Source organism: Aplidium turbinatum, chromosome 2, assembly GCF_918807975.1.
Source record: "Aplidium turbinatum chromosome 2, kaAplTurb1.1, whole genome shotgun sequence".
In the NCBI taxonomy this organism is placed as follows: domain Eukaryota; kingdom Metazoa; phylum Chordata; class Ascidiacea; order Aplousobranchia; family Polyclinidae; genus Aplidium; species Aplidium turbinatum.
Window position 1 is genome coordinate 56,719,279 of NC_137473.1, and position 12,279 is coordinate 56,731,557.

The 12,279-nt window shown below is 40.4% G+C and overlaps 1 protein-coding gene across 1 annotated transcript; it reads left to right on the forward strand.

The window, feature by feature from the left end:
* The first annotated feature begins 8,035 nt into the window (after positions 1 to 8,035).
* On the forward strand, positions 8,036 to 11,138 carry LOC145765097 (uncharacterized). Its single transcript, XM_082576850.1, has 3 exons — positions 8,036 to 9,358; positions 9,857 to 10,028; positions 10,491 to 11,138. Exons 1-3 carry the CDS (start codon positions 8,093 to 8,095, stop codon positions 10,601 to 10,603), a joined length of 1,551 nt encoding a protein of 516 aa, XP_082432976.1. The 5' UTR covers positions 8,036 to 8,092; the 3' UTR covers positions 10,604 to 11,138.
* The last annotated feature ends 1,141 nt before the right edge of the window (positions 11,139 to 12,279 follow it).

Genomic DNA, 12,279 nt, shown 5'->3' on the forward strand with positions numbered 1-12,279 from the left:
TTGTGCGCACCTACATTAAACCTGGACCATAATAAAAATAACCTGGGCATTACGTAGAATGTGGATTCGTCATTCCAATGGAAATGAAAGGAATAAACTTGACAAACGAAAAGTGACTTTGGGTAATTTTTAACTTCTCAAATATCGAACCCACAACCATGGAATTTTAGTTTTACATTGTTTGTAAGTTTAGTTTAGTAACTTACTCGCCCCATTGTTTTGCTTCTAATGTTTCCGCCTGCCGCTCAAAGGTCGGTGGCTTCTTATTTTGCTACTTTGTCAAATTTTATGTTGGTGGCATTCGGACGTCTGCGAACTGTTCACATTGATGAGATGCCTTGCTTCAATTCTTCTTCTTCAACAGATTGATCATGTTTGATCAGCTGTGATCTCCCTTATGAACTGCCTCCATTTTGTTCTGTCTTTTGTTTTTATTAGTGTTTCCGGCATGCTTTTTATTCCTGTAATTTGCTTGATATTGTCAAAATATTTCATTTTTTGTCGTCCTTTTGTTCGTTTGCCTTGTACCATCCCAGTCAACATTGAATTTTCCAACGAGTTGCTTCTTGCTATGTGTCCGAAATATTTCTTCTATACAACATCGATAAACGTCACGCATCGCGGCAGTTGCTTGTAAAGCGATAATCAATCACTTGTTAAGATTGTGCTGCCAAGCCAGAGTGTCGTTACAGTTATTGTGCAATGTGCATAGTCAGATTTATCTTATAATTTTCATTTTATGTAGCCTATATTGCAGATTTAAGTAATTCCTGATGAGCATACAAGTACGTGTCGAAAACGTTTGAGTTTATTTTAATTGTGTTATATTTCTTTGTGTCACTAAATTTGTTAAACCCGTTGAAGTTACTTTGTTTTGTCTTTCTATTATTTTTTAATTCCACAAAAAATATTATTCCGAACTGTTTTTAATCAGTTTCATGACGTCATTCTCAATGAATCTTATAGAAGTTTGCAACTGTCGAAACGTTCTTGTTTTGAACGATTTTCAAAGTTGATTTCACCGGTTTCAATGAACTAATTTTCATATTTTCATTCGCATGCGCTTTTCCACATACTGAAGAAGCCGCCTCAACGCCGGAGAAAGCTTTGTCAATTAATTGTACAAGTTTCCGATCCTAGTTGGTTTATTTGCTTCTTGTCGCACTTGGAATGCAAACATTTTGAAGATATCATTCCAGACCTTTTGACAAACACTATCTCGTTTTTACGTGTTTCCATCCGTTATTTATGGAATGTTGCCTAAAAGCGAACAACGATTTAACGTTTTTCAAATGTACGTTTACATGTTTGCAGACGTACGTTTTAAGTACATCTTCAAACGTTGAATCAATATGAAAAGAACCGAGTTTTTTTGAAAACGAATTCTCGTAACTTGTTGAGTCACGTCGTGTTATCAACGTCAGCACATTTGGTTAATTCCCTTCGCTTGAGCGTTGACTGGAATGTGGAATTATGACGCTTAATACGTCATACGAGCACAAACAAAAAGATTCGCGAAGAGGATTTTCAACCAAAACTCATAATTGACTCCAGGAAGAGCAGCGGTTGTGATTGTGATAAACATTCGTGACGATGCAGATAAGAAATGCGTGAAAGAATTCCAAGCCAGTAATTGCATGGCAACATAAAAGCGATGGCATTATTACGCATGTTACCACGACAATGAAAACTAACATTTGAAGACTCGTAGAGTGGTTTTGACATCAAGCGTTCATGACTCGTCAGAATGACATATCTGGCTGTCTACCTATGAGGGGTCTGACTGGCAACCCTTGAATGAGTCACAATGGGTTGACCTCCAGCAACCAGCAGCGAGCGTCATGGCGCACTAAACAAATGATGTGCAGGCGACTTATGTTCGACGCAATTCGCGGTCATAAACAAACAAAATAGTCTGTAAATGAACATGGGGCCGATTATAGACCGCCCGCGTAGGTATGGGGCGAGTTGGGACAAGTCCCAGCTAAGTTGCCAATTAATCAAATCCGTTCTTTGTTGGTGGTTTACCCGTCGAGCCTGCTCAGTGATCATTGAACAAACAAATCGTTGTGCACGCGGTTCCGCGACGGATCGAGAAGCTTTCAATCGAATATCGCTGAACAAACAGAACAGAGTGAGACAACGATCGATATTTCGCCAAGCTCTCATCTTTATCATCTCTTTTATTACGTCACACAGTCGTCACTATATTGATCGCCAGCGAATAGTTGTGTTAGATTGTAAAGTGTAAACAGTAGATAGCAAGTTGTGATTGTTGTTAACAATCCATGAATATAAAAACTGACATGTTTTGTGAAAAAATTTGGCTCAATTAGTTTCTCTTCTGCACCAAATAAATATTGTTTATCTATATTCTGGGCTGGACAAACATATTAATGTAGATGTTGCACATAAAATATGATTAAAAACATAACAAAACTTAATACTCTTTATAACATTCTTCTAATCTTTCAAACACAAAAAGTTCTTCCATATTCCTCTGCGTTACATGAGGAACATAAACAGATTCGCAGGAAACCTAAAGATCGATTTCACCTTTTAGACTTGGATCGCGGTCGTTCCTTATAAATTTCTAATTTTTATATCGTTTTATTCTAGAGCGATTGTCGCTGGTGGAAGCAGTGGAAGAGCCAGGAAGGGGGCAGTGGAAAATCCAGGGAGGGGGGCAATCGCCTTAAACTCAGAAAAGTAACTTTATCACGGTGTGTTTGAAAGGTTGGATTAATATAGACGTACAAATAATTATGGCTTTTAAAATTTCCCTCATCTAAGGCTACATGCTGGGCCTTAAATGCTGGGTACAACCCACCCCTGGGTACAGGGCATGTTGATTCTACAAATTGCTGGTTTGTCAGCAAATACAATGTTGAAATACCATAAAAAATTAGCACAAAGCATCTCATGTAATTGCCAAACTGATATAGCTTTCAACGCGATTAAAGACGACTACGCGTTGAAACCACAGGCGGTAAGAAGTTGTTCAAACAATGAAGGCGAACTCAAGGAACTTCACCAGAAGCGCGTTACTCGTTTGAGCCAGTCAGAGGCAAATTGAGACAACGCCTGGTAGGAAATTAAAAGCATAATAACTTAGAAAGATTAGATGGAAATTAAGTGAATAAGCCATCTAGCTGGCCCTGTTGTGGATGAGCCATCTAGCTGGCCCTGTTGTGGATGAGCCATCTAGCTGACCCTGTTGTGGATGAGGCATCTAGCTGACCCTGTTGTGGATGAGGCATCTTATTTGTAGCGTTCAATCAAATTAAAATTGAAATATGTGTCATACCAAAGACTAAGACACATTCAGTCAAGGCACATCTATGCACTCTCGCAGAGAATCCAACCAACAACCTTCCGAGCATTGGCTGAACTCAACATTCGTAGCTTTGAAACATAAACTGCATTTGAAGCTCACCCAGTCACAGAGGCAGTCGCTGCCCTTCAAGCGTTGGAAGCAACTTGAAGTGAATTCGATGATTTTCTTCAAAGATGAAGTTTCGAAATCAATAAACCGCCAGTGGTGTTGTTGTGTGCACAGCCGGATTAGAGTGACCTGAGTACAATGAAGCGAACGCGTGTGGGATCCCCACTTCATGTTACAACGAATGTTGCCAGTAATTTGCCTGTGAGAGAAACCTTTGTTGTCCCGATCGGTCGGTTTGCGTAGTTTCAACATCACTTGATGTTGATTTAAAGTTATAGTCACTAAACAGTTTAGTGTTGGAACTTTCCAACCAGAAGCAAGTTTGTTTTGGGAAATGATTCAGTGTTGTTCTGGGTTATGAGAGATCACAAGTCAAATGGGCAGTAGTCTGAGAAAGTTTTCATTTGGCGAATTTTGTGTGAAAGAATTTTACAACAGACAGGCAGCAACGAAGCGTTACTATAATCGTCATAGCACCAGATCAGTGGCCGAGTAGTTTCGCCGGTTATGGTGCTGGTAGATCTGAGATCGATTCCAGCTCGGGTAAGACCCAAAAAAATTTAACAATGGTACCGACTGTTTTTTTTTGCACAACGCAGTGAGAATAAGTCGGGAGATAATTTGATGACATCGTAAACCCAATATAGAATGCAAAGTGAGTCCTGTCGCTAAAAGACCTTTGCTGTTGCAGATCAACAATAAAACAAACCATAACATTATAATGTGGCCGTCATAACGATTGGAGAGAGGGTATATTGTTCTTGTAACAACAGGATTGGGAAACTGTGAGGTTATTGGGTGAACTGATGGCACGAAAAAATACAAGCAAAAAACTTGTTGACTGGGACCATCGTTTATATGTCTAATGGTCTACTGAACAACGTCCATATCTGTTCTTGGAAGGTCTGGGTTCGATTCCAAGTCAGGACATCAAAACAATTCGAAAAAGGTATCGATTGTTTTTTCTGAGTAAAGCAGTGGGAATGCGTCAGGAATGTACGAGGATTCGCTCCTGCGAGCAATATCCTCTCCGAGCTGCCAGTTCACGACATTGACTTGAGCCACCAGGTGGCTAAGCAGAAAATTTTGTTTCAGGAAATGTTAAAATATTTCTCATGTGTTGATTTTTCTGTGCTGGACAGGCATGCTTGGTAAATAAGAATGAGCTAATGCAGATAAACTCAGATGGGAGACAAAGTACTTTCGAACGGTGAGCTACTCCGAACCTCCTTGTAGTTACTAGAGTTAAGCAACCGAAATATTGAATCAAGGCACAGGACCTTGTACATTAAAAACCAAGATGTGACGTTAAGAATCAAGGCGAACTTGCTACGAATTTCACTCAATTGTCTGATCCAAGCGTTAAGGTGTAATGTTTTCCAGAATTCCAGTTGTTTGTTTTCATAAGAAGTTGGAGACATACTCTGACGGTCGAAGTGCTTCCTGGTTTTGCTTTCCATCCATGTTCTTTCGTTCCTTGCAATTTTGCCAAAACTCGCTAATTGAACCATACGCGCTGTCCACAAGAGGCCGCATACAGGATCAACTTTGATGAACGACTCAGGAGACATAATTACAACTCAACGTAGAGAATAAGATTGAGAGTCATAATTACCACGTGGGATGGGTATAGTAACCTAAAGCAAGAGATGGCTAAGAGGTTATGGTTTCTATGGCAACAAGAGATCTATCAATCCTGTTTGTTTCTCTTTCGCGTTGATTCTACAATATAGAACAGCAACACTGTGAAAAGATGCAATAGACCTAAAATTTATGATGAAAACTAAACACCACAAAACGACACTAGGCCTGATGATGTCACAAGGAAGTAAAGAAGGCAGGGATGGCTTCGCTATCAGCAGCGTTGAACAATGGAAGTTTATGTAGTTATTACTAAAACTATTTGCAACGCAACTAATCCAAGTTTCCTTCTTTTGTTGATGCTCTTGGTTCATTTCGCATCAATGAAAACCGACACAAAACTTTCTTCTCAATCACTAAAGCAATGTTTTCACATGCTGATTTGTTTCTACATGCTGATTTAGTTGTTCCTTGGAGCCTTCCCAGAAAAATTCCAAACTTATCTGACACAAGCTCATGTTGAAAAGTTTGAATTCTCATCAGCCGAACTCCCAAAATAGTTTAACCAAGCTCGTGAAAGGCAAAATTGTCGAAAGCAATTTTGTGGTCGCTTGCTGGTGTTTGTGACGTCATGCAAAAAATTTCAAATTCTCAGACAACATCTTGAACTGGTAATTAGTTTCCGCGATGAGTCGTTTAATGATACGATGAGGTGCAGGCTAGGGAGCGCCTCAAATGTCGAGTGACGCGTGTGTCTGTTTATGATTTGCTCACCGCTTGACATTGGTTCAACATATATTTGCAATAAACCTACCACGGAAGAGCAGCTCATTTTTTCAGCAACAAACATTGTTGCTGAATCCCAGATTGCGCGCTGTAAACTATGACGTATTGACGCAATTGCTCGTTTGCGTCAATACGTCAGTTCGAGCGAAAAAGCGATATCACGTTTGTGGCGAAGATGTCAGTGATGTCCGCGAAAGTCGCTGGGACGGGTGAACTTTATTGGCCAGAGCGGGTCAGTTTGTGATTTAATCAACTGAGAATGGAAACAAGTAAAGTATGTTAAATATTGCAAAGCGCTTTGCAATAACAACGTTTCGGTCGCCATAATAGCGCGCGTCCTCAGACCAGGTAGTGTACGACAGGAGAAGTGTACGACGACGATTCCGAAGTTCACTGCAGGAAAGCAGAAATTAAAAGTTGTTTTTCAGCATGTGATGAATTATGCACAGAGCCAGCGTTTTGCAAGGACAGCCTGTATGATAGTGTCAGCAGTCTACATGGCCCTTCAGCGCGATGTTTCTCGACATTTTTGCTGATTAGCGTGAAAGTAAAGTGCCTTTCTGATTGTAATGTGACTTTATTCTCATAATATTTTAAAAATTAATTTTGGTGATTTTATTCATGTATTGATTATTTCTGAGCTAATAGAATGCGCACGTTTAGTAACGGGGTGGGTAAAACTAAGTCTTAAAACTAAGCCTCTTAAAACTAAGCCAAATTTCCTGTTTAATTCAAACTTGCAATTTAATGTTCAAACTTTCAAATAATCTCTTGTTGCAGCAGTAGAATGCCCGTGACGTCATCACAGCTTGTAGCAAGGTTCGCGTAACGACTTGGTCTGTTTGATCGTCAGAGCGCATGTCAACAATTCAGCGAGAAAGTTTTATGAGCAAATAATCATAAGGTTGGTTGCTGGTCGGTGTTGGGCACAGATCCAGCTGGTATTGTGAGCAAACAAAAGTGGCGGCCTCTGGTCCACATCTAAGCTGGAAGTGCAGGCATTTAACCAACGCGGTCGGAGATGAGACGCTAAGGAATCAGTGCAATGAACATTTAAAATATAGAAGTCAAGATAGAAACGAGCAGAATTATTGTCGAAGTCGCAAAATTAGTGAACAAGAATTTCCAAATCAAAAAATAAAAAGCCCAAGCTGCAGATAGATACTAAACTCATGTTCAGCAAACGTTTCGAAAACTAAACTGTTTTCATGTTTAGTGATATAAAATACCTTTATACTTTTCTACTTTTATAGCATTGAAGATGAAAACAGTATAGCTTTCAAAATGTTTATTGAACATGAGTTTGGTTTCTACAGTTTGGGCTCTTTATTTTTTGATTAGATTGATCAGGAGTTCCAAGAATTGCAAGTCATCGGTTGCGTGACAATGGCAGAAGACATGGAAAGAGAATCATGGATGTTGATAATAATTGGTGGCTTGTGCCTTGTATGACGAGCTCTATCAGCTGTAAAAGTTTTTCTTGTCTAGAAAAGCAGTTTTTAATTCGCTTTGCCTGGTAATTAACGACGATAAATTCTTCACAATTCTCGTTGATTGCCACTTAGTTGCACATCCCATCAATCACCTCGCCTTTTCAGTGAATTCCTAAAGCGAATAATTAGGGACAATAAAGTTGCACTTCATGGTATTTTAAGTTAATTAATCAGATGTTGGCTTTTCCAATAGTAGCTGCAATCACCAACAGAGAGGAATTGAAAGTAAAAACATGTAAAATTCTTTAATAGACTTCATTGATGTTTCTCGCGTTGATGATTGATACCACAAAATTATTTATATGCTTTTGTGTGCTCATTTTTATTCTTCATATGAACACTGCAGCTCCACTAAAAGATAATTCTGATTATTATCTAAAGTTTTCAGTTCAGATGCTTTTGCTTCTAACACCAGCAGCTCATCTTTGCGTTCATTGATGGTCGAAAACTGTTAAATAGATGCAAAATAACCGTTGTTTGCAGTCGGTGTAGTTGCCGCAGATACAAGTCGAAGTCGGCAGCGGTTCTCGGTCAAACGCTACAACGTTGTTTGTGACGACACAAACATTAAGTTCTTTCCTCGCCACTTCAATGCGACCTCAGTCGTGAACGAGCTATGACCCTGTTTGTGACCTAGGCAGCGTGTTGCGAGTAGCGAAAAATATCCGCACAAAATATTAGAAAAGTTGAGAGTAGTTGTCACGTCAAAGGTGGCAAGTTCATAGGCTCACCTACTGGGCAACTGGTTTGATTATTTATTTTTCTTTTGCAGAAACTGTTTGCAGTGATGAATGAACAAGATAAAAACAATCTTGATTTGGCAGCACCTCAAGTTTGTAGCAAGAAACTATTATTCAACCAATCACCAAGCCGACACGTGACCTTTTGTGACCAATCAGAAAGCGGATATTCAACTAACACTTCTGGCGACGAAAGTTGGGTCTCTGGAAAAGTTATGAAAGCCCGTTCAGCCCAGGACGGACTTGCGGGGCTTCATCCTGGCATAAGCGTGGACCTCAACCAGAATACGACGAAACAGACAAAGCGAAAAAGCGTTAACATGACACCCAGCTCCAGATTTACACCAGAGACGATTCATGGCGTCACAATGGCATCGTCTCCTTCATCGGTTTTGTACTACGATCCACTTCACTTGCGCAACCTTTCAAAAGATTCGAGGAACTACTTGTTATCTAGGAGAAGAAGTGAAGATGATGAGAAATCAGAAGATTCTTCCAAACAAAGAGGAATCCTAAAAAAATCCAGCCTCACTCGGAGTACTAACAGCCTCCTTGAGTCTTCTAATTCCTTCTTTCAAAATCAGTTCGACTTAGATCCATCAAGACAGCATCATATATCACCGAATGTCCCTGTATATCAACCCATCCAACCCAATAATGGGGTCTCCCCTGTACTAAGTGACCCTCATCATAAATCTGCCTTCACCCCGGTGATATCCCACAACAAGCTTACAGCTAGCACTGGAGATCTTTCAAAGATTTCATCGAATAATTTCACTCCAGTCAAAGGGCCCGCGGTGCTTGATTACGTCACATCCTACGAACGCATCAACGACTTAAAAGTGACGAGCAGTTCTTTTGCAGAAGAAAGTTCATCATCACTTCCTATCCAGTCTTTCCACAACATTTCCCACCAACCAGATCATAAAAGTTTCCACAGACCAACTCCCATCACCCAGCTGACCCAACAACCCCCCCCATCTCTTGACAACCCCCCAAAAGCAGCCGCGCGGCGGATGATCGGCAATATGACGAAAGACATGAACTTGATAAAAACAAAAAGCGCTGCTAGGACTGAGTCCCCCGGAAGCAGCAGGAGCGGCCCCGGAAGTCCAACCGCTTGCGCAGAGGTGCTCGCTAACAGTGCAGCGCGATTACGTCATTTCCTGGATAACTCGAGCGCAAAACATCTCAAGAGGTTTCTTCAGGAACAATTGGATTTGAAAGATCCAACAATGATCGCGGCGATGTCGATCGTCATCCCGGAAAGCGTTGCAGCACAGGTCGAGTCTCACTGCGTCAGATGTCATAAGGTCAGTCGTTTGTTGTCAGACAATAGTGTTGCCATTTAAAAATTGTGTCTTCAACAAGAAACAACCTCCGCTGCCCAGGTCGCACCCACGCGCGATAGTTCGATGTTGGTTAAAATTTTGACAAACGCTTTCACAACAAACATTCGCTTGTTATTAAGCAAACTGGGAAGAAACTTTGATCAACGGTTGCAGCCCGAGGCTGTTGGCTGCGATCCATTGCTTGCTGCTCCTTGCACAGAGACAGTTAATTAGAAGGATCATCTATAACGTAAAATCTATTCACGCCCAAAATCACAATTTCAAAAATTTATAGTTGATTTCAGTAAAACAACAAATCTTTCTACTGAGCTTCTCTGCGTGACGTCATTTATTATAAATTTTTAATCTTTGAAAAGAATTTTGATTCGAGAATATTTTCAAGAGCAATAGAGGAAATGATGTTGTATTTTGCAAGATATTTCGATGTATGATGTCATAATTTCGTGTCTGTTTCATCAGAACTTCGATCCGCACAAGAGGAGCCGATGTTTGATGCCACATCCGGAGTCTATGGTCCTCAAGATCCGTCAGGATGAAGAGGGAGCGGATTTTGTGTGTCAATGCTGCAGCACCGCGTTCCGACTTCTCAAGATGGATTTCTACGAAGAATCTACAAATGCAATTCTCACTGGTGGGTTTGAACATCATCCAACTACTTTCCAGCCAACAAATAGTTTCACATCGATTTATACATGATACCTGTAGCCGTGGTATCAATGTCAAATAAAACTGATTTTAATTTCGAAAAGTAGCAAGAAACATCATTCGCGCCTGACATCAATTCATTGGAATAATTATCCGTGTTTTCTGCTTGGAGAGGAAATTAAGGTTAAAATTACCGCAGTGGTGAATTACTTTCTTATAATGACCTTTAATCTTCTCATTAATTCTGTATTAACTAGGCAGTCGGCACATACCAGGTATCAGTGTGACGTATAATCGACGTCACAAATCCCATCTCATCCGCGAGAATGCATCTTTCAATTGTTTTTGAAGACGTCGACAATACAAACGTCATCAAATCGAATAAATTTTAAACTGAGGATAATTAGAAACTGTTTGAAGCAATCAATGCGTGATTTGTGCATGACAGGTCATTGCTACAGCGGACACCACACGACGGATCCCCTAAGTGTGGATTACAGGGGGGAAGGTGGCGCTGCTAAGTCATGCTCGGAGAATGGATGCGTCGAGTTCTACGTTTGAAACAAAGTTGCAGCACCCCCCCTTGGAGTGAAGGAGCCCACATCTTGACAAGAAATGTCGTCAGCTGCTGCCATTGTTGCGTTGACATGTCAGACGAACCTACACGTCATAATGCTATTGCTATTCACTAACAAAGCTAATTTGAGAAGAGCGGATGTTGTTGTGAGCGTAGCGATTTCCGTTCGGATACCGAATATTCGAGAAAGTGAAATCAACGTTAGACTAACGTTATGTGACATTAATTAACTGTGATACAATTATGTTTTTGAATACACTGTTTACCTTGGACGACTATTTCCTGGCGCAATCATGCTGAATTCAGACCGCGGCGAACTAACGTTTTGTTGATACGTAGTTGTTGCGAGGGCAGGTATTTTTGCATTTCTAACTTTTCATTTCTTTGCAGTATTGTTTCTTCAGTTACTGTTTCAGTAGCTTAGCCTACTATCCTACAATGGTAACAATGGTGCCAATTCCATTATCGTTTGTTTTTATAAGTAGTCATCTTGTTGTCAATAAAACTATTTGTCTTTCCATTGCCATAAAGTTTGATGTAGATTTGGTCATTCGTTGCCAAGAAACAAATTGTCTGACGTATTTCACAAGTTTCTGTCCTTACTGGAATTATCATCTGACCTCGCCTCACACGCCAGCAGGTCCATGGATGCCCATTTCGGGTTGCCCACATAGGCTACAAAGCACATGGGTGCCCATTGCCAAATCCATCGTCACCTACACACACGGCTAATAGTCGCCTACATACAAGGCCCATGGTTGCCTATCTTGAGTCGCCTACATACAAGACCCATGGTTGCCTATCTTGTGTCGTTTACATGCAAGGCCCATGGTTGCCTATCTTGTGTCTCCTACATACAAGACCCATGGTTGCCTATCTTGTGTCGTTTACATGCAAGGCCCATGGTTGCCTATCTTGTGTCGTCTACAATACATACAAGGCCCATGGTTGCCTATCTTGAAACGCCTACAATCCTACATACACGGCATATTGTTCTCGCTCACATCAATCTTTCATGATCAAGTTTCGCAATTACAAAACAGGTGATGATGTCATCAATTACGACTCATCTAACAGCCCCTGTTACGTCACAGAAGGTGGCAATCATGATTTGAATACCTTTCAAACAAATCCTAGCCCTACATTTACACGCGTCATTTGTGGAGCTCTTCCGGCACAATTATGTGAATAGGAAACTTACTCAGTCACTTCCGTTGAACTTGATTCTATGCAAAAAACATGTTTAGTAGCTGGCTGACTACACCTTCTCCAAGTAACCGTCAGGATGGCATTTTCGCCAATATTTTTTCCTGTAAGATAGCAAGGTATTTTTATCCAGCAAGATATTTTTTTTCCGGTTTTTTCCTATCTTGTTTCTACTGAATACGTTTTGGTCAAATAGTTCTTCTGATCTTCGTCGAAGTAACTCGTCGTAAGTAAACGTCATAACTAAACGTAATTCGAAAAGAAAATAAAACCAAAGCAAAGAAATTGCCCTCGAAACAAAATATTTTCGAAACGAAATATATTTGTGCTCAGCGGCTCAGCCTGAATAAATGTTGAAATGCGTTTCGATTTTACAACGAAATGTTTTTTTCGAAACGAAACCGAACCAAATAAATTCCAACTAACATTGTTTCAATGAGTCCAACTGATTATT